The sequence below is a fragment of the Eubalaena glacialis genome, chromosome 2 (genome assembly GCF_028564815.1).
Source record: "Eubalaena glacialis isolate mEubGla1 chromosome 2, mEubGla1.1.hap2.+ XY, whole genome shotgun sequence".
Classification (NCBI taxonomy): domain Eukaryota; kingdom Metazoa; phylum Chordata; class Mammalia; order Artiodactyla; family Balaenidae; genus Eubalaena; species Eubalaena glacialis.
The window spans coordinates 158,119,693-158,140,352 of record NC_083717.1 but is presented as its reverse complement, the minus strand read 5'-3'; the positions used below and the strand labels follow the sequence as shown (position 1 = coordinate 158,140,352).

The 20,660-nt window shown below is 39.8% G+C and overlaps 2 protein-coding genes across 2 annotated transcripts in view; one reads left to right on the top strand and one right to left on the bottom strand.

Moving 5' to 3' along the window:
- SYNE2 (spectrin repeat containing nuclear envelope protein 2) overlaps window positions 1-20,660 on the bottom strand; it is a 318,208-nt gene that overhangs the window by 75,297 nt on the left and 222,251 nt on the right. The window contains exons 65-77 of the mRNA XM_061180891.1: window positions 19,216-19,332; window positions 15,233-15,463; window positions 11,652-11,834; window positions 10,057-10,185; window positions 9,366-9,487; window positions 9,072-9,213; window positions 7,099-7,230; window positions 6,002-6,154; window positions 5,668-5,877; window positions 4,355-4,456; window positions 3,440-3,559; window positions 3,048-3,248; window positions 1,516-1,689 (exon numbers count right to left, since the gene is read on the bottom strand). Coding sequence (XP_061036874.1) covers window positions 1,516-1,689; window positions 3,048-3,248; window positions 3,440-3,559; window positions 4,355-4,456; window positions 5,668-5,877; window positions 6,002-6,154; window positions 7,099-7,230; window positions 9,072-9,213; window positions 9,366-9,487; window positions 10,057-10,185; window positions 11,652-11,834; window positions 15,233-15,463; window positions 19,216-19,332 — 2,016 coding nt within the window. The remainder of the gene's footprint in view (window positions 1-1,515; window positions 1,690-3,047; window positions 3,249-3,439; window positions 3,560-4,354; window positions 4,457-5,667; window positions 5,878-6,001; window positions 6,155-7,098; window positions 7,231-9,071; window positions 9,214-9,365; window positions 9,488-10,056; window positions 10,186-11,651; window positions 11,835-15,232; window positions 15,464-19,215; window positions 19,333-20,660) is intronic.
- The window catches only part of ESR2 (estrogen receptor 2), a 170,977-nt gene that overhangs the window by 130,359 nt on the left and 19,958 nt on the right, over window positions 1-20,660 (top strand). The window lies entirely within an intron of this gene.

Sequence of the window (20,660 nt, the reverse complement as noted above, 5' to 3'; positions counted from 1 at the left end):
GGGGCTAACTTGTAAAGTCTTTTTCAACAGAAGCTTCTGTTAGGCTGCTCCCAACGCTCCCTGCTCCAATCCCCAGTCCGACGAACATTACCCAACAAACATGACCCAAACCGTTACCCTACTGTGCTGCTTGAAGAAGCTGTTTGAGAAGTTATGGGCTTAACGCTTCATCAGGGGAGTAACTACTGCCTTAGCCTGAGTCTGCCTTGTCGTAGCTCTCTCCATTTCCATAGAAGCCCACCCCTAGGGTCTCAGTACTCTACAGAGCTGACTTAGGGACATGAAACCTTACCTGCTGGAAAATTAACCACCTTAGTAATTCTCACAGCTAGTGAAACAGCGGGTGACATGGCTGTTAGGGGCACTCGCTGGGTTCATGGAGTCTTTTTTTTTTTTTTTTAACTTATTATTTATTTGGCTGTGCCACAGGGCATATGGGATCTTAGTTCCCTGACCAGGGAGTAAACCTGTGCCCCCTGCAGTGGAAGCATGGAGTCTTAACCACTGGACTGCCAGGGAAGTCCCTCATGGAGTCTTTTTTTAAAATACGATGAACTATTACTATAAATATCAACTTGACACACTAACTAGAAAATTACTTTTATTAGCATAAAATAATACCATAGCTTATTATCACATTAAAAAGTTGAATATTGGAACTTTCCTGGTGGCGCAGTGGTTAGGAATCTGCCTGCCAGTGCAGGGGACACGTGTTTGATCCCTGGTCTGGGAAGATCCCACATGTCGCGGAGCAACTAAGCCCCTGTGCCACAACTACTGAGCCTGCACTCTAGAGCCCGCGAGCCACAACTACTGAGCCCACGTGCCACAACTACTGAAGCCTGTGAGCCTAGAGCCAGTGCTCCACAACAAGAGAAGCCACTGCGATGAGAAGCCCACGCACCGCGATGAAGAGTAGCCCCCGCTCGCCGCAACTAGAGAAAGCCCGCGTGCAGCAACGAAGACTCAATGCAGCCAAAAAGAAAATAAATTAAAAAAAAAAGTTGAATATTTCTTTGTTTTTTGTTTATTTCTTTTATGTGCTAACATCCACCGTGTTTAAGAAGTTAAAGGGGAAATAAACCTTAAAATTGAGAAAGAGCTTTATGTAAGCTTAATTTTTTTCTTTGAATCGGGGCAGGACTGTCATGAATCCACTTCAGCAACAGAACATCTGGGCTTGTCCTCTTCGGGATGCACAGTTTCTGAACCACTGACTATTTCATCAAATGATCTCATTCAAGATCTCAAAGTGTTTTCCATTTTGTTTATTTGTACACAAACCTAGACGGTAGAAAGATGCTGTGCCATCCCTAATCAACCTATAAGAAATCTCAGCTAATATTTCATTCCGGAAGTAGCAGTCAGAGCTGGAACAGGATTCCACATTCCTCACTGCTGGTTCCCACTTAACTACTGCTTAATAATAACCAGATACTTGTTTTCGAACCTACAGGCGATGGTTGAAAATCCAGAATTCCCGGCTTAAGTACAAAATTTATGAAAGGCACATACCTGCAATAAACTTTGCAGCTTTATTCCACACTGGTGTGACTTTTCTTCTAGCAATTTAACCTCCTTTACTTGTTTTGCCCAAAATGTCTCTTTCTTTTGCAATAAAGAAGGAAGCATTTTGTTGGAGTATGTTTGGATCAACAGCATGTCAGCAACAAGCTTCTGGAAAAAAAGCTGTGAAATGAGGAAGATGTTAATATTTATTTATTTCTACATTGTGAAAAATCTTAAAATTCAAGTTACTTCAACATGTTATAGTGTCATTTACTTTTTAACCCAAAATCCCAGGACAGCCATGTAGAGTCAAACACACGAGAAAACAAAACAAAAATTGCCTATGTGTCCATAGTCTTTGAGTACGAATGGAATTTTAACAAATCACAAAGAAAAATTACCCTAGGTAATATTTTCCACAAAATAGTCCATATTAAAGGGCAAACATTATTAATTAGTCAATTTAAATTTCCAGTGAGATCTTCTTATATCAGTTATTCCAAGTTTTAAGAAACTTTACAGAAAGTGGTAAAGCCACTGATGTGGCTAATTAGTTTCAAGATGATAAATTGGATGGATAGTTGTGTGAGCCCAAGAAACTCACGTATTCAATAGCCAGGGGTTCCGAAACTCTGGTTCTAACTTCTACACAATAAAATAGTTAACTAAAGGGAATTCGCTGATGGGGTCTATTGGGATTCTGGTTGGTAAAAGCTCCCAGAATAGCACTTTAAGACATTTAAAGAGGAAGGCTTTCCTTCACATGGCTCTCTATTTATAGTCGGCTGCCCCCTCTAGTTGTTTGGGGGGGACTTCTTCTTAGGTGAATCCCTTCTCTTGTTCCTTGAAAAGGATACATAGAAGGGTTTATAAAAGCATCTAGCATAAGGTCTGACACATTGTATATATCAGTTAATATATTTTCTCCTCTTCCCCACCATCCTTTATACAATATTTACCTCTGAATTTTTCTTAGACTAAGGTCTACTTAATCAAAAGCCTAGACTTCAGCTTATTGAAGGCAGGAACTCTGTCTTATACATTTTTATTATCAGCACTTAATTACTGCATATCTCTTGTTGATGATCATGAGGTTTTGTTTAATGAAATGAATGGAAAACAAAAGGATTTATTGTAGCATTACGCTAGACATACATTTACGTAATTTAAATATTTCTTTTGATTTCAGTTCTCAGTAAAGCCTCTCCTAACCCCCGAATTCAATTCCCTCTATTAAATGTTCTTAAAGTGTGTATGCCAAGTTTAATTTTAAATTTGTTTGAATGACTCCTTGACAAATATGCCTTCTCAATCAACTGAAAGCTCCATAAATATTAGGAACTATGTCTGTTTTCACTCACAATCATATTCTTACGAGTTTAGCAGGGTTCCTGGTACACAGTGAGCACTGTAATAGATGTTTGTTAAAAGAATGAAGGAATGATGTAAATTTCACGAAGGAAGAAAACAGATGCTCTTAGTTCACACTCAGAAGAACTTAAAGTCTATGAAAAGGTGATCTGACCCACGTGTCTTACCTTATGATTTTGTATTTGAGCCTGTAAGGCAACTTTACTTTTGGTTTGTTGTAAGTGGTCATGAGCAAGGTTTTCCTTTCCGATATTCACCAGTTCTACCATGCTTTGCAACAAAGCATCTTGCTGGCTCTCAGTGATGAAAGGGCTGCTGAGTTTTGTGTACCTGGTTCTCAGGATTCCCCACATTCTGTCAAGTACATCCTGAAAAGAAAGAGCAGCTGTGCACAGACTTTTCCATCCAACCATGAAAATAACCCAAATGAAGAACATATCTAAATTCCCTTGGTAGAAGAAAAAAGTCTTACTTTTTACAATCATAGTAATTCACGGAGAGTAAATTATAAGAGTAATACTCTTTATAATTCATAGTTATGTTTTCTGCTCAGACATACCTCTAATTTGTAAACCTCCTGGAGTAGAACAGAAGGTAAATGAAGCCTCTCCCCTTCGTCTCTTAGTTTTGCCACTCGGCTCTCAGAGTTCTGCAGCTCCACTGTATATGCATCTGCTTTCTAAAGCAAGAGACAATACAAAAAAGTAAAACCCTTTAATAAGGAGTCTATATATTCATTTAAAAAGAATTAAACAGTATAGAAAAGGATTAAGGGAAAAGTGAAAGTCCCACTTCTCTATCCTCTCCATTCTCCCCAAAGATCCACAGTTGACGGTTTGTTCCTAATGTGTTCAAAGCATGTACTGAGTAGAGGTACAGTGCACATCCTGAAACACAACAGATTGCACACATCATTGTGTTCTGTAATTTGCATTCCTCACTTATCAGCTCCTCAGCATCTCTTCACATCAGTACAAACGTATCTGGAGCCTTTTAAACGGACATACAGTATGCCATTGTAAGGCTGCTCACTGCTTTAGCAGCAGTCTGCTCTTAATGGACTTTTGGGGTATTTAGAGTCTTTAATTCAAGCAGTGCAGCTAGGTCCATCCTTGAATATTCATAAACATATTTATCTTTATGCACTTGCCTTTTTCTTTAGGATAAGTGCAAGTGCAGTACCTAGAGAAGTGCCTGAACATAGTAGGTCCTCAATTAATACTTGCTGGATGAATGGAGTGAAAGAGCTGCTGTATGGAAGAGCATTTAGGCTTAAAGTTTTGGTATGTAGCCAAATGATCCCTAGATGCTGGACTAATTGGCACTCCTACAAAGAGGGTGAGGGTTTCATTTCTCAATACCCTTCCCAACACTAAACAAACTTATATTTCGGGAAGTGATTCAGAAACACAGCTTATACACAAGACTCTCTGGTTCAAGGTTAAGTCAGTTTGAATTATTTTGACTTGATTACCTGAAGCTGTTCATCAATACTCTGGCCACTAATTTCATTCAGAGATTGTTGTAAAGATGTTTTATTCTTAGTAAGTTGATCATATAATCGCTTTATTTCATTCTGTATAAAAAGATAAATGCAGGAAACAGTGAGAATCTCACTTAGGCCTTCAGTACCTTTTTAAAAATTCAGTTGTCCTTCAATTTCTCTGCTATAAGAAATTTCAAACATATGCCAGAATACGAGGAATCCCTGCATTACCAACATCCATCCAGCTTTAACAATTACTGACTTGGGGCTGGTCGTCTCTCTTCTGCACCCTCCCCTGAGCTTTCCTGACTGTACCTAACCTCCCTTCCCTCAGATTATTTGGAAGCAAATCCCAGATATCATATTATTTCACTAGTATATGTTTCAGTATGTATTTCCTAAAAGATAAAGATTCCTCCCTTTAAAAATACTACAAATCAATAATAATTCCTTAGTATTATTAACTGCCTAGGCAGGGTTCACATTTCTCTAATTGCCTATACTTTTTCCTTTTGGCTTGTTGGAACCGGGATCTAAATGAGGTCCAATAGGTTGCAATGGATTAATAAGTGTCTTAAGTCTCTTGTAATCTGCAGGCTCCCTGCCCATCTCTCTCTTTTTTTGTTTTTTTGGATTTTTTGGTGTTGGGGTGGTGGGCTGGTCGTGGAAAAAAGCACATATGCACACATTCTATGCAGCTTGCCACTGCCTGCGCCTGGCTGACTGCATTCCCTTGGTGCCGCTCAACATGTTCCTCCCTTGTGTCTATTTGACTTGGATTCTAGAGGCTTGATCAGATTCAGGTTTGATTTTATGGGCAAGACTCCTTCCTAAGTGATGTTCTGTTTCATTTCCCTCTCATTAGATAGTTTTTAGTAGCTTCCTAACTAGTCCCCCTGCCTCAAGTCTCTGCTCTAATCCCCATTAGACAACTGCCAGATGGATCTGCCGGAAATGTACGTGGACTGTCATTCCTTTGCTCAAAAACTGTAATGGCTCCCCTTACCTAGAAATCCTGCCAGGTGACGCTCTTTAAGTGGCTGAATGTAATGCAGGAAAGAAACATTACTTTAGCTCAACCTAACAAATTCATACCCGAGAGCTTGGAAAGGACCTCGCTTTCAAATGGTCTCCCACCATCAGCAGCTGAACTAACTTAAAGACCTTCATAGAAAGAGTGTCATCGCTTTCCTTAGCAATTCCCACTCAGGAATGCTGCCCGGAATAGGAATGAATGGAAGTTAGAGGTCCATGCTATGACCTAAAACAGTGTCAAAGCAGCCAAGCGCCCAGACCCATACCTGATAACTGCGGTTATAGTCGAGGCCAGCTTTCAGGGACTTGCTCCTAGAGGCAGTTGTAGCCTGGATGTGCTCCAGGTAGACTTGGAGGTTATCAAAACAGTCAAGGAACAGGCTGGCGTTCTTGCCAGGCCAAGTCATGGCTTTTGAAATATCATTCTTCTTGTCACTCATAGCTAAGCAAAGTTTTTTCAACTCAAGAGCCAGAGTCTGCAAAGTGGAGAGGAAGAAAGACACTGTGAACAAGGTCTGACCTTGAGAGCTTTCAGCTCTAGTTAACTAGTGGGCTGCCTGTGGTAATGGCCAACTCATGGGCTTGATGGATGCTCCCTACCTCGTAGTGCACCTGCTGGGCACCGATATCCCCTCTCAAGAGCCAAGGGGTCTGCAGCATCTCCTCCACACTGCCCAGGCACTGACTGAGGGTCAGAAAGAGTTCAAGTAATTTCTTATCCAAATTTGCATATGTTTCTTCTGACATGTTTTCCTAAATCAAGAGGAGAAAAGGAAAAATAAAAATCACTAAGATTCCTCGCCTTCCTAAGCCTACATTTTCCCTGGTTTCCATTATAGTTTACAATTTATGTTATGCTTTTTTTTTTAATAATTAGTCATTTCAAATGCATTGTGAACTAGGTAGCAGAATAAATAAATAAAATTAAGATGTTAACTCTGAGAGAAACAAGTTTAAGAAACTCAGTGTTAGGTAGTGAGTTGACTACTGAATGGAATTAAAAGGTAAATCAAAAGATGAAGGACTTCTTTAGTGGGGCCATCCAGGTGGAAGCGTGGTCCCAGGTAAATCACACTATCCCTCTTCCCACTGTTCTCCGCCTCCCATATTTTAACATAGGAGAAAGTGGGGTAATGAAATCAAGTATGGCCTGGAGAAGGAAAAGAAGTCAAGAAACTTGAAGGGTTCGTTAGAAAAAGGTACAACATCTTAAAGGTAGGCATGGTAAGGCATGGTACAGCCTGGTGACTATAAGTAAATTAGGAGCCTGCCGAAGCTACTGATTACCCCAATTTGGGCTGTTTCCTGCCCTGTTCTTTGATGGGTACCTAAGCTATCCCGCACACCGCCTCAGTGTTAAGCCTACTCAAGGTTGGAAACCTTGCAGCTACTCCCTCCCTCCTTTCTCACCCTGCAATCCCAGAGCCCCACTGCAGACAGTACTAATCAATCAAGATCCTTGTTCCTGCCAATCCTGGACTCAGGTTTAGAAGCCTATGCGCATGGCATTCTACGCAACCACTACCAAATTTACCAGAGTCAGTAAGAGAGATAAATCCTATTTGCAATTCTAGGACTCATTCCATTATGTGTCCTATTATTTGTTCAGTAAAGAAAATTACGACCAATTTACAATATCACATTTCCCCTCATTTTTGTTATTGCAATGAGGAAAATATATAACATGCAGCTGCTACCTGTGTCTGAAGATTATTTGCTTCTTGACGGAGGTCTTCAAGTTGGGTGGTATAAGTTTTCAGTTCTTCAGTTGTTGGGTATCTAAAGTTATATATACTCACACTGGGTAGAACACTCATATTTGTGGCAACCTATTTGAAAAAGGGAAACCCTATTACAAAGAGTTTGAGATCCTGTGAATGTTAACATAAAACATCAAAAATGCCTTAACATGTTATCTTCCGAGTTTACCTTCTTTTTTTTTTTTTTTAAACTGAAAACAGCCTGTTTTGTTTTTGTTTTTTTTTTAAGAAATTTAAATTTATTTATTTATTTATTTATTTATGGCCGTGTTGGGTCTTCGTTTCTGTGCGAGGGCTTTCTCCAGTTGCGGCAAGCGGGGGCCACTCTTCATCGTGGTGCACGGGCCTCTCACTATCGCGGCCTCTCTTGTTGCGGAGCACAGGCTCCAGACGCTCAGGCTCAGTAATTGTGGCTCAAGGGCCTAGTTGCTCCGCGGCATGTGGGATCTTCCCAGACCAGGGCTCGAACCTGTGTCCCCTGAATTGGCAGGCGGACTCTTAACCACTGCGCCACCAGGGAAGCCCCCGAGTTTACCTTCTTGGAAAGTGTTTTTTGTCTATCTTGTCATTTATAAGAAAAAAATAATTAAATTAAAATATAAATATTTTGGACAACTTTGAAAAGTCATGACAGGCTTTATACAGACACTTGAGGGTCCATTTAGATAATAAAACGAGGGGAAACAAAGTATAATTTGAAAAATAGAATAAAACCACTAATCTTTCAATTTGTAGGGATGCTATCTATCTGTGTTCCAAGGTTAGCTGTTTCTTTTCCCATTTATTGGTAGACTCCTGGCATACAGCCAACTCTTAGAATAGAGTACAGTCACCTCCAGGGACAGATTTGCATCTTGATTTGTTATTGAAAAGCTAAATAAGTACTGAAAATGAGCTGTGACTTCAGAAGGGAGAATGATTCAGAGTTAATTTCTTTCCCAAATTGGAAAACTAACATATATAAAGGAACAGGATGGGATGGTAGATGACTCTGCTGGGGTGAAAGGGTGGAGAACAAGGGATGTTATTCTATTGCTGGAAAAAGAATGATATATTACATGTTATAGTGTATATGACAAGGAGAAACCAAGACTAAAGTCCTACCAATGAATTTGATTCAACTTTAATCGGTCAAATAAGGTTCTTGGTAGAGTAGAAGAGAACGGAAAAGTTCCCACCAGATTGGGGAATTGGGAAACCATTGAAAACCTTTGCCCTGGCAGTTTGAGTGCAAAGTTAAAGGCAGAAGCTTGACTGCTGGGAGCAACGGTGCTATTCTGCTCATGGGCTCCCTGTTTAGAGAGACATCCATCAGTAGCTGGCACAGTATGAATAAACCCTTGTAATGGCAATAATCAGGTGTGATAAGGTGTGTTGGTGAGAATACCTATAGACAGGTACCATTGGCATAGGGGCCAGCACACTACAGATGCCAAATAATCTTTTGATGAATGAATGACACTCATATAGCAACGTATCATTTTCAAAGTATTTTTTTACATATATTATTCATTCCTTTATTCATTCAACATATAGTAACCAAGATTTTTTGATGTTCCAGTTACTACTGTGCCAGGCACTCAAATGTGAATCAGGCAGACATGGTCTTTCTTCTCATGCCATCTAATGGGGAATACAGACAAATACGCAGGTGTATAGTATAGTAAGAGCTATGATCAGGGAAGCCCAGCGTGCTATAGAAGCACAAAAGGGAAGCACTTAATGCAGATTTCCAGGAAGATGAAAAGAGGACAGCTAAGTAAGAAAATCCACCTGGCATCTTTGCCTTCTGAAAATAAATAAACTGCTTTTTGAAAATAATGCAGAACATACATGTGTGTTTAATGAATGCTCATTGGATCTTCAAAGGTAAACACACTTATTTACATTGTGTGCACATACACACTGACCTGGGGCTGCACAAGCTGAGGTAGAGGGAGCCGAATTTTTGATGAAAGTTCATGATGTAAATATTGCCATTTATCTCCACTTTGGCCCTGGGTTGACAAGATCAAGTCTGGAGCACCATTTTCAGGGCTAGATGCCTTACTGCTTTTAAGGGAAAACAAAAGGTGAAAAGAATAATCAACATACAAAAATTTTATTACATTCAGACAATGTTTTATAAGTGATATTAAAAGAAACACTGTTAACTCTCCCAACCACAATACTACCGAATGTCCGATTCTTTAAAAATATTTTACCTCACAGATGATGTCTGAGTTGTATCTTTATCATGTTGGCGATACTGAGGCCATATTTTGTTAGCATTAAATTCTATGAATTTGATTAAATCTTTCTGTTCCATTGGTTTTAACTCCAGAACCTATAATTGAATAAGATTCAAATAGTCCAATCAATCAAGGTTTTCAATTAGTACCCAAGGGTTTCTTCTGTTGAGATCAGCTGATTTGGAATCACTTCCTAAATCATTATTTACTATTTCTCTTTCTTGCTTGCTTGTTCTCGTTAACTTTTATTTTTCAAAAACTTATTTAAAATATTCACACAATGACCAAGTATTGTTAAATATATGCTACACACATGGAAAACCACCAAAAATATACGAACACATTTTGAAACAATAGGGAAAGAAGTGTTGCAGTTACAGAGGTAAGTTCACCCTGAAGATATTTGCTTAGTTTGACATAGGACGCAAGTTAATAAGGCAGCCAAGTTCCAGTATCCCCAACTGTAGCAGATGAAAGCAAAGGACCTACTGCAGTAAACACTCAAAACTCAGAACTGCTGCACACACAGGAACACCCACACATCACACTTTCTATTCAGTCACGTAAGAAAACACTCCAATGGCCTTTCAGTATTTAGTTCAATGGGAAATTCCATACAGAAAGCTTTATTCTTATCTTTATAACTGTTCGGGGCTGAAATTACCTGCTGCTGCTGGAAATCTTTTTGTCTGCTGAACTGTGGCCTTTCAGTTACAATAGATTCAAATTCAGAAAGGTTATCTGGTTGGAGAACTTTCTGATGCTCAGAAGATTTCTTTAGCATGGTAGAATGCTGCAAAACATTTTATGATGGCAGACTATTTATTTAAACTGGTGACCTATTTCAATTCTAATAATGCGGCTACACAATGGAAAAGTTGTATGTGAAGTAAATGACTGTATTTTGTTAATTACAATAATTATACACTACGATTTAATGTACTTATTTCATAACAACTTCAAAACCCACTATGTTTGATGAAGTGATCGTTTTATCATTCCTCAACTTAACTCATCCAATGAGTTACTAAAAGCTAAGAAATCGATTGCACTTTTTTACTGAGGACAAAGTGAAACGGATATAAAAAACAGACATGGTATCATGCTTATGAACTCAAATTTCCCCTATGTCTAAAACATAAGTAGTTGTTTTAAAAGAGAGAGAACATAGTAGGATAAAAGGGGATCCATACAGCCTGTGTATTTGGAGCCAATCTTATTTCTGTGAATGTAAGTCCTCTTAAGTAGAAACCACCAACTCATAAGTATGGATGCAAATCTTACATAGTAATATCCTACTCACAAGATGAACATTTGTATTTATATACACAGAATGCTTTTAAAAGTCACAGCACACTTTAGCTGTATGACACTTTCATCAGTATATGTGAGTATTTATAAATGAATAACAAAGTACCCTGGAAACAGGTTTTTGTGTTTCTGATTGTCAAATTTTAATCTTATCTATAAAGGCTTCATTTTTCCAGTCAATCAGAGTCACACAATTCCTTTAAAATATATCCTTCTTTTATGAAGAAGGCTTACGGAGAGCTCATTATCAGCAAGAACAATCAACCCAGTCAAACCAACTCTAACCAAACCAACACCATCACTAAAGACAACCTAGATGGGAAAACTACACAGCGAAATGAAACCAATGACAAAAGCCAGTGTAACCAAGCCTTACAGTTTTAAGAGGCATAATTCTTGGGCTTCCCTGGTGGCGCAGTGGTTGAGAATCTGCCTGCCAATGCAGGAGACACGGGTTCGAGCCCTGGTCTGGGAAGATCCCACATGCCGCGGAGCAACTAGGCCTGCGAGCCACAACTACTGAGCCTGCGCGTCTGGAGCCTGTGCTCCGCAACAAGAGAGGCCGTGACAGTGAGAGGCCCGCGCACCGCGATGAAGAGTGGCCCCTACTTGCCACAACTTGAGAAAGCCCACGCACAGAAACGAAGACCCAACACAGCCAAAAATAAATAAATAAATAAATAAATAAATAATTTTTAAAAATTAAAAAAAAAAAGATATACTCTCAGCAACCTTCAAATGTACAACAGTACTGTCAACTGTAGTCACCATGCTGTACATTACATCACCAGAACTTATTTAAAGAAAAAAAAAAAAAAGAGGCATAATTCTTCCTTACTTACTGTAATTCCTCTGGAGTTGTTTCCTTACCTCCACCCAGAGCTCTTTGCTGATGGATCTACCATATGCATGTATCTACATACATGTTTATACACAGTCATATTTTACCTGGTTCTCGCTGTATTTCTCCTGCAGCATCATCTGGACTTTTTCCAAATTGCACTTCACGGTTTTTAGTTTCAAGGAAAGTGCTTCAGCCTCCTGTTGAGTGGCTCCACTGTCTCCCAGGCCCTGATCTTTGCAATTCTCTAACAGAGAGACAACCTTGTGCTCAATCTCTGTTAGCATAGCCTAGGAAATAAAATCATTTAATTAATCATAGGTTTGGTCCTGAACAAGTGTTACAGTCCAAAATAAGTTAGATTCACTCTCTCTACCTAAGTGTATATATAAAGTCCTAGAAACACAAGTTGGAAGGGACCCTGGGGAAAGAAAAACAACTTCCACATAATTCCTGTGCTTATCCATAAGGGTACAACCAAACCAACTCCAAATCGGTTGTAAATAAATCATCTAAATTGGTTGTAAAATAATCTAAAACAAGTGATTCTATATTCACCTTAGAAAACAGAGCTTAATATGTCCATTATAGCATAGTGGTTAAGACCACAGACACAGGAACTAGACTGCCTGGGTTCAGATCCCAGCCCTGCCACTTCATAGCTGGGAAAATTTGGGCACCTTATCTATGGTTGTGTCTCTAGTCATCTGTAAAATGGGGATAATAACAGAACTTACCTCCTGAGGTCATTTTGAGAAGCTAGAGTTAAATCCACATACTTTGGCCAGTGCTTGATACGTAGTCTGTGCCAACTATTATTTTTTTTCCCACCTTCCTAACCTTTTTCTGTTGCAATCCAAGTGCTGAGTAGTAATAAAAAAAGAATTCTTTGAAAATTCTTTCCTTCCCTCTTTTCCTTCGCTTTCTCAAGCCAAATAAGCTTCCCAAATATCAGAAGACGACTACAGAAGACATAATTTGGAACCTAAAACCCTTAGTCATTGATACAACTGGCTGACTTACACCCGGATCTAAAAATAAATCAGGAGGATGAAGTAAGTTTCCCAGTAAGTCACCATCATTGTTTTCCTCCTAACAGATCAAGTTTGCCCTCTCCTGGGGCTCAGGAGCCCCAGAAGTCATGTCAACTGGCTGGGCACACGAGTGTAGCAGCAGCATTCAGCCTTACGTGCCGGCACTGTGAATGCTTGGGCTAAAATAGTGTGTGACTATGAACAAGTTCAGTTCTTTGAGAGAAACTTAAGGGAAAACTCTATTCTTAAAACAAAATTTCACATAACATACTTATAACTTCTCTATTCAAGCAAATTACTTGTATCCTCTATATAGACTCTTCTAAGCTTAAACAATATGTACTTATAGATTTTAAAGTGGCTATAAACAAAGTATACTATAATTCTGCACTTTTTCTCCATTTAGCTATTTTATGTATACATTTTCATGTGTCTACACACATATACTTCATGATTCCTGTTTTAATAGCCACAAGTCAATACTCTATATAATTCTCTTAATCTCCCTATTGTTAAGCCTTTAAACTGTTTCCAGTGCTTCACTTCCGTAATCAATGCAGCCATAAATATTCTTCTCCTTTTGGGTTATTTTCAGAGGGTAAATTTAAAGTAATGGGATTATTAGGTCAAAGAAGATGGACATCTTATCTGCTGACAGCTGACTTCCCAAAACATTGAACCAATCAGACATACATTAGTAGATCTATTTCTCCAGAGCTTTCCAGGATGATATAATTTTTGTCAAGGTAATGCAGGAACAAAACAACAGCTGTTTTGATTCACATGTCTTTAATAATCGAGGCTAAACATTCTTCTCAAATATTAAATTACCGAATATAATTTTTTCTTGACTGACCTGTTTGCTCCTGTCCTTTGGACATTTTCCCTCTGGCAACTTAGTGTTTTTACAGACCACTGTAAGGCTTTTTATATGTTTCAAAGTTAAACTGTATGTGTCATGGTGTTATATAAATGAGCCAAAGTTGGCCCCTGTATATTGACCCATATGTTGTTTATTTCTTCACAGCAGAAATATCAGCTCACATTTCACTAGTGCCAGACTCAAAACTGGACCCCCATATCTGTTAGCTATGGTTAAGACAAACTTTGGTGCACTAAAGACCCCAGCCTCTGCTGCCCTTCAGAGCTCTCTGACATCACCTAGACACACGAGCCCCTCTGGACTGCCCATCTCCTGGGAGTTCCATTGTCTCTCCCCTTCCGGGTGGTGGTCCCACCCTCACTCCTTGCCAAAGCCTCTGGAAGGTCCCCTGCCATGAGAGACTTTCCAGTCCCTCCAGGTCCCACCAAAACTCTGCCCAAATGAAGCTCATGGCGACCTACTGCCACCTTGCGGTCCTGTTTTTTCCTTGAGCAGCCCTCACATCCTTGAACTCACTACAAGTGGCCCAAGGACCAGATTTTGGTAATGATCAAGGAATTGGCTCTGGGGGTCTACCCAGCCAGCAGGACAATCAATTGGCAGATGGCTTCTGAATGGCCTTAAGTGGCTAGGTCTCAACATCTGGAATACTGCAGGTTCAGATTAGAGTAGCTCTGCTCTGTGCTGAATGACACTGTCTTCTCCAGACTCTCAAGTGCCTCGTCAGCTAGGTCATGTCGTAGTGCCAGTATGTGAGTGAATCCCCCCTCGGAGCTGACTTTTGGGGTGAGAAGTGCTGAGCTGCCCAAGGAAGGAAGTCAGCTTGCTTACCTGGGTCCCACTGGACAGGCACCGGATGTTGTAAGACTGTGGGTCTGAATGGAAAAAGGGGAGGAGTGCCGGCCTCGGGCCCAGGTGGGTCTTCCCCAACCCCATAATGGGATATAGTGGGTGGAGCTCCCTGTGGGCTGGCCAGTGACTTGGGGTACTCTGAGAGGAAGTCCTTGTCCCTGGGACCACTGCAAGCGAGCCAATCTGGCCAAGGCAGGTCTTAAGTGCCTTTGGGGGAGGCGCCTCGGCTGGGCTGGGCTGGGCTGGGCTGGGCTGTCGTGTGTGAGGCTCATTTATGCTCCTGCAGTGTCGTCAGTCTTGCCTCTCCCTGGAGGAATACAGAGATCCTAACCTTTGGGCTGTGCCAGCAAATGTTACTCAAAATGACTCGCAGGCAAGGAAGTTTACATTCCTGCCCCTCCCCAGCAGGAGCAGGAGCATTTGTAATAACACGGCAGCAAAGCCCTTTTCTAGTGTATCTGCAATCCTGCAAATCAGGATATTCATTTTCATTTCTGACGAATGAAAATTCAAAGAATTTAATATTATGAATAAAATTAGTATTTATTGAGCACTTTATATATACTTCATACACCAGACACTGATTTAGATAATTTATCTCATTTAATCCTGACAAAGTCTTAGGAGATAACCTACTCTATGAGGAAAATGAGGTGAGAAGTTAACTCCCAGCAGTTCACAGTTAATGACTGGATCTGAACTCTAGATTCTGAGATCTTACCCACTACTATCTCCCCAAATACTCTGCTTGCATAAATCATTTCAAAGAACTATCCTGAGAACAAAAAGTTGAGGCCAAGATAAACACAGGGGTCAGAGTAACAGGAAGAATCACACTGTTGCTTTAAAAGAAACTCACCCAGTCTCAGAAGGTGATTGGCGAAGAGGCAGACCCTGAGCTCAGACCCGTTAGGCTTACCTGGCACCCTACCAGCTGCTGTTCCACCGCCTGCTGCATGTCTGCATCTAACGTTTCCGGCTCGAATGCCACGTTGGCTTGCTGCAGCCACAGCTCCAGCTCAGCCACCTGGTTCTTGCAGACATGGAGGACTTCCGCAGGCTTGGGCCTTGCTTTCTCCACCGTGGCCTCAAAAGCTCCTTGCTCATCAGAAAAGCCCGGAGCTGAAACCTTGATAGGAGGTGTGGTACCCTATGATAAATCCAAAGGCAATCCAGCGGTGAAAAGTTAGGAGTCCAAAACATTCAGATTTGGACTTGCAAAGACCTGTGAACTTATAGCATTTCCCCAGTTAAAAGAAAAATAAGGGCAGAAGAAGTAAGAAAGAAAAGAAAAAGCCACCTCCACAGGCATAGCAATGATCACGTGACCTGGCGCCCCAGGTTTCCAAGCAGCTGATCTGCATGTACACAGGTACAGAGTTCCTGGGCACAGAGGACGCAAACAGGCTTGCAGTTCATTAAACGGTGGGTCCCAGGAGACAGGTGAGTGTGAGCGAGAGGGTGTGCATGTGGGTGTGTGTGTCTGAAACATTTCAGCGAATTGGCCGGTGTTTAAAGTTGCATGATGCATGATTAAGCAATGCTTACATTGCTGTGCGCTCTGTTCAAACACAAAAAAAGATCTTTACACACTGGCAGGGATACAAGGAAATATACCTCACACTTTTAACTTAACATCTTCTCAAGTAGTTTAGATTATAAAATATTTTAGCTTCCCCCCCACCCCCGCTAGTACTTATCTAAACTTCTCCCTATTAAAAATAACTTGAGTCAAGTGATAAGCTTCACTGGGGTAATTTGGAAACTTTGCTCCTATTCTTCAGAGAATGTCTCTAAAACTACTTTTCACCTTCTAAACACTCAAGTATTACTGAGTTAAGGACTAGATGCTTATAGTATAGTATAAAGAAAGTATGATGTGATGTGTTCTTTTTAATATTGAAACACCTAGGTTGCTTATCGATCCGATAGAAAAATTTCTCCCAGGTACCAAGTGAAAGTATTCTAGTAATTATATAATAGATACTTTCAATTTGGAGGCAAAAGATGAATTGATACAGAGATATATTTGCTTCCCACATCTTCTTCCAGAATAGTGAAAGAGTATTGTCGACCCCTCTAGAGGAATTTCTCTAGGAATAAGGATTTGTGTTTTGCTCTACAAAATTAGTGATCTCCGTAAATATTTTATTCATTCTGAGTATGATGAAATGACAATGTTTTCTATATAAGGCTTTGCTAACTCCACCTCAGCATCTAATAAGGCACTATTTTGGCTAACTGAGAAATGGGAGTTGCTCACAAATGTGAGCAATATGCAACTCAAATGCATATTTCCTAATATTTGTGGAATTTTGTTTAAACATAGAACTTTCAGTACAACAGAAGCAGATGAAATTGGTATGTGGTAACAAAAATATGCAGGGTATGAAAATACCACTCATTTTCGCACACAATGATGAGGCTTATGAAAGCTGGTTTGGCAGAAGGGTCCTCTGAGTTGTACTCGTTCCCCTTGACCATCTATTAACTTCACATATGTTTGTCTTTTCTGCCAAAATGCTATTTCTCCCCTGCCTTCATCAGTGTTTTCTTCAAGAATCACCTTCCTAAGGAAGTCTTCCCATTGCCTTGTTTTCTCTGCAGTTCATATACAGATCTATATTTAGATTCACCTGTTTCAATTTTCTTTTTTAATTCTGATCTTTAAAAAAGCAACAGATATGTGATTTTACTGCCAGACACCAATTTCTAGTTATCTGATTAATTGTTTTCTAGTTTTCAGATATTTCTATCTTAGTGGCAAAGATTTTGGGATCCTCTTTTTTGTCAGCTGAGATAACAATCTGTTGATACTGATTGATTAATTAATTAATTAATCTGCAATAACAGATTTACCATCTGCCTTGCTTATTTACTCAAAAACATTCAAGCACCTATATCTGCCACACAGATGTAGAAAATGACAATATTTAATTTCTTAGCTTTCTCACTAACTCACTGAATTAATGAGGAAATAAGGAAGCTGGATAACTAATCTCGGCTTTATTTGCTACTTATTTGAACCTGAAAAGAATCCAAAGGTGACAGAAGAAAAAAAGATTATTTGTAACTGTAGAACTTCAATAGCTGAAGGTGGCCTGGGGAATGTGCCAGGAATCGGTTCACTCACCTCTTTTTATAGTTACAGAAATCCAGGTACATTTAATGTTTAATCAGTTCACACCCCTCCCATCCCACCACATTGCTTCTGAGAAGCTCAGGCCCAGATATAAATCACTTGCCCGAGGTCACACAGCTCTGAGATCTTTTAATTCTGAGTCCACAGTTTTTTTCCACAATAGCACCCCTGCTGAATATCTTCTCCAAACGATAACCCCAAATTCTAAAAGTAGAAGTTATTTAAGTGAAAGTTTTATGACTGTACATTTTGGAGGGCTAAAAGAATATGACCACAGGTATTTCTTGTTAGAGAATTATGTCATCTCTAAAGCATTAAGGTAAACTGATAATACCCAATCTTTTATTGGGCTCTAGAGCTAGGCCACTGTGCTAAGACAATCTCATATTTCACACCCCAAACCCATTATTCCCAGTGCACAGATGAGGAAACTGAGGCTTAGAGAAGCTAGTCAAACTGCCTATGGTCACACAACTAGTAAGTAGAACCAGAATCCAATCCCTGATTTCATTATGCCTTGGGGGCTACAAGTCCACATTTAAAAAAAAAATTTTATTTATTATTTATTTATTTATTTTTGGCTGCGTCGGGTCTTAGTTGCGGCACGCAGGATATTCGTTGAGGCACAGGCTTTTCTCTAGTTGTGGTGTGTGGCTTTTCTTTCTCTAGTTGCGGCGCGCAGGCCCCAGGGCGCGTGGGCTCTGTAGTTTGCTGCATGCGGGCTCTCTAGTTGAGGCGCGTGAGCTCAGTAGTTGTGGAGCGCGGGCATAGTTGCCCTGCGGCATGTGGGATCCCAGTTCCCTGACCAGGGATCGAACCCGCATCCTCTGCATTGTAAGGCGGATTCTTTACCACTGGACCACCAGGGAAGTCCCAAGTCTTGACATAATTCTGTCAACCCTCTGGCATCCAAGTTAGCCTCTCAGTTAGTGAATGTCATACTGCTTGATTTCTATATAACGCATCGCTGATCTAAGTAAGATCCATTTAAAAGGCAAATGAATTTTCTGGCTGTAGCTATATTTCATGCCAAAATACCAACCATCAAAAATATTTTACTGTCAATTCTACAAACAGGTGCACACGCCCCACCCCACCCCCCATTTTATAAAATGCAAATCTGCCTGGCTAAAGTGCCTTACCTAAATGCATTTGCACAAACACTAAATATGCCACTGGGATGGTGTGGTGGCAGTTTGTTTTGTGAGGCCAAATCTGCCTTGGTTTCACATCTTTCAATACTAAATATTCAAATTAGGAAGGCAGAGTGGAATATTCTGAGTCTGACTCTTACTCCTCCATTTACCAACTGTACTTTTATTCCCTGAATTTTGATTTCCTCATTCGTAAACATATGGCAGGTATTAACCTACCTTATTTAATCTGAGGATTAGACAGCAAATACAAATGCCCTTTATGTAATAGGCAGTTAATCAATATTAGCTCTCCTCCACTTTCATCGCCCCCATAAGTTATATCTACAGAAGAAAGAAGGAGCTGTTACTGGAAAGGCTAGTTCACCCTCACAAGCAGTGAGTGAGTAAAAAATCTTTAATTGCTCTGCACCACGCTTACTCTCTACGTAAACACCTGATGTCAAATCTTCCCGTGCTCCGGCTTGGCTGCGCACATGAAGATGTTAAAGTTCACAAAGACCTCTTGGTTTGTAATACAAAATATTGCAAAACACAGAGAGCTTGTCATCTCTGGGGGCTAGTCCAGGTATCTGGGCAGTTGGCTTGTCACCAACAGGGACTTACCTCTTGTGTTTGGTTGGGGCTCAGGGAAAATTCTGGGCCTTGCTCAGTGTTTAGTGAGTCTTGTGCAAAAATCTGTGCGATGGAACTATCACACATGCTTATTTTCTGAGCTGCCTCCTGTAAAGAAAAGAATCAGAGGTCCAGAAAAGTTCCTGCCCTGCTGCCACGCAAGTCCCTCTTCCTGGACCTGCTCATGTTACAAATCGGCTGCTTAAAAAATGTCTAGAGAGGTCAGGTGCATTGAGAAAAAAAAGTTTGTTCATTAGGCAAAAAAAAATCAACTTCCTCAGGTTTGTCTTTAATTTGAAGACTCAAATTCTCTAAAGCTCTGTAGTTAATGAGGGACACATAAGGAATCTAGAGAATTACATATTTAAATGGATAATTAAGAGAATTAAAATTAAATAAGATTATATGATAAAGCCCACATTTCTAATAATGGGGGAAAGATGAATTTTTAAAATTGGGAACAACTATCCTATCCATGAAAAACATAGCTAAATCCTCGCCTCACTACTAACAATGAATTCTAATTGTATCTAATATTTAAATGTAAAAGTTATACCATAAAAATTCTTGAAGAAAATATGAGTGAATCTATTTCTAATCTAGGAGTGGGGAGGGACTTCTAAAGCACGACAATAAAGGAAAAAAATATTACTATTAACAACAAAAATAAAATAACATGCACCACAAAAGACACCATAATCTAAGTTAAAAGAGAAATAACAGACTGGGATAACATCTTGCAAACTGTTAATATCCTTAATATGTTAATTACTGTCATAAATCAATAGGGAAAACATCCCAGTCTGTTTGAAGAAAAAGTCAAATGGCGTGAACAAGTGATTCATAAAAGAAGAATATGAAAGCCAATGAACACCTAAAGAGATACTCAAAATTCTTAGAATATATGCAATTTAAGCCACTGGCTATGTTTGGCTAAGACTGAAAATGTCCAATATCAGCCTAGGGTCAGGAAAGAGGCATTTCCATGCATTCCTGGTAGAAATAAAATTGATGTACTCTTTCTAGAGGGCAGTTTGACAATGTGTGTCACATTTTAAATGGATGTACACTTTGATCCTAGTAAGTGTAACCCACTTACTAGGTTAATCAAAGTTAAAAAATGGGAAAATGAAATGTACACAAATATTTAACATAATGCAGTGGGAAAAGTGGATGACGTAATCGACCAATCTTGATTGCTCTACTTACAAGCTGTGTGATCTTGGACAAGTTAACCTGGACTTTCTGAGCCTCATTTACTTCATCTTTAAAGTGAGAATATAACCCAGCTCACTCATTCCTGTGATTATTAAACAAGATGACACATACAAAGCATCTCCTAGTTCCTAAGAAAACGTTAATTTCCTGCTCCGCGTACTGAAAACAATAACTGCTATTAGAAAGTTATGAACCAAAAACCAAAGGTAAAGCTTAGA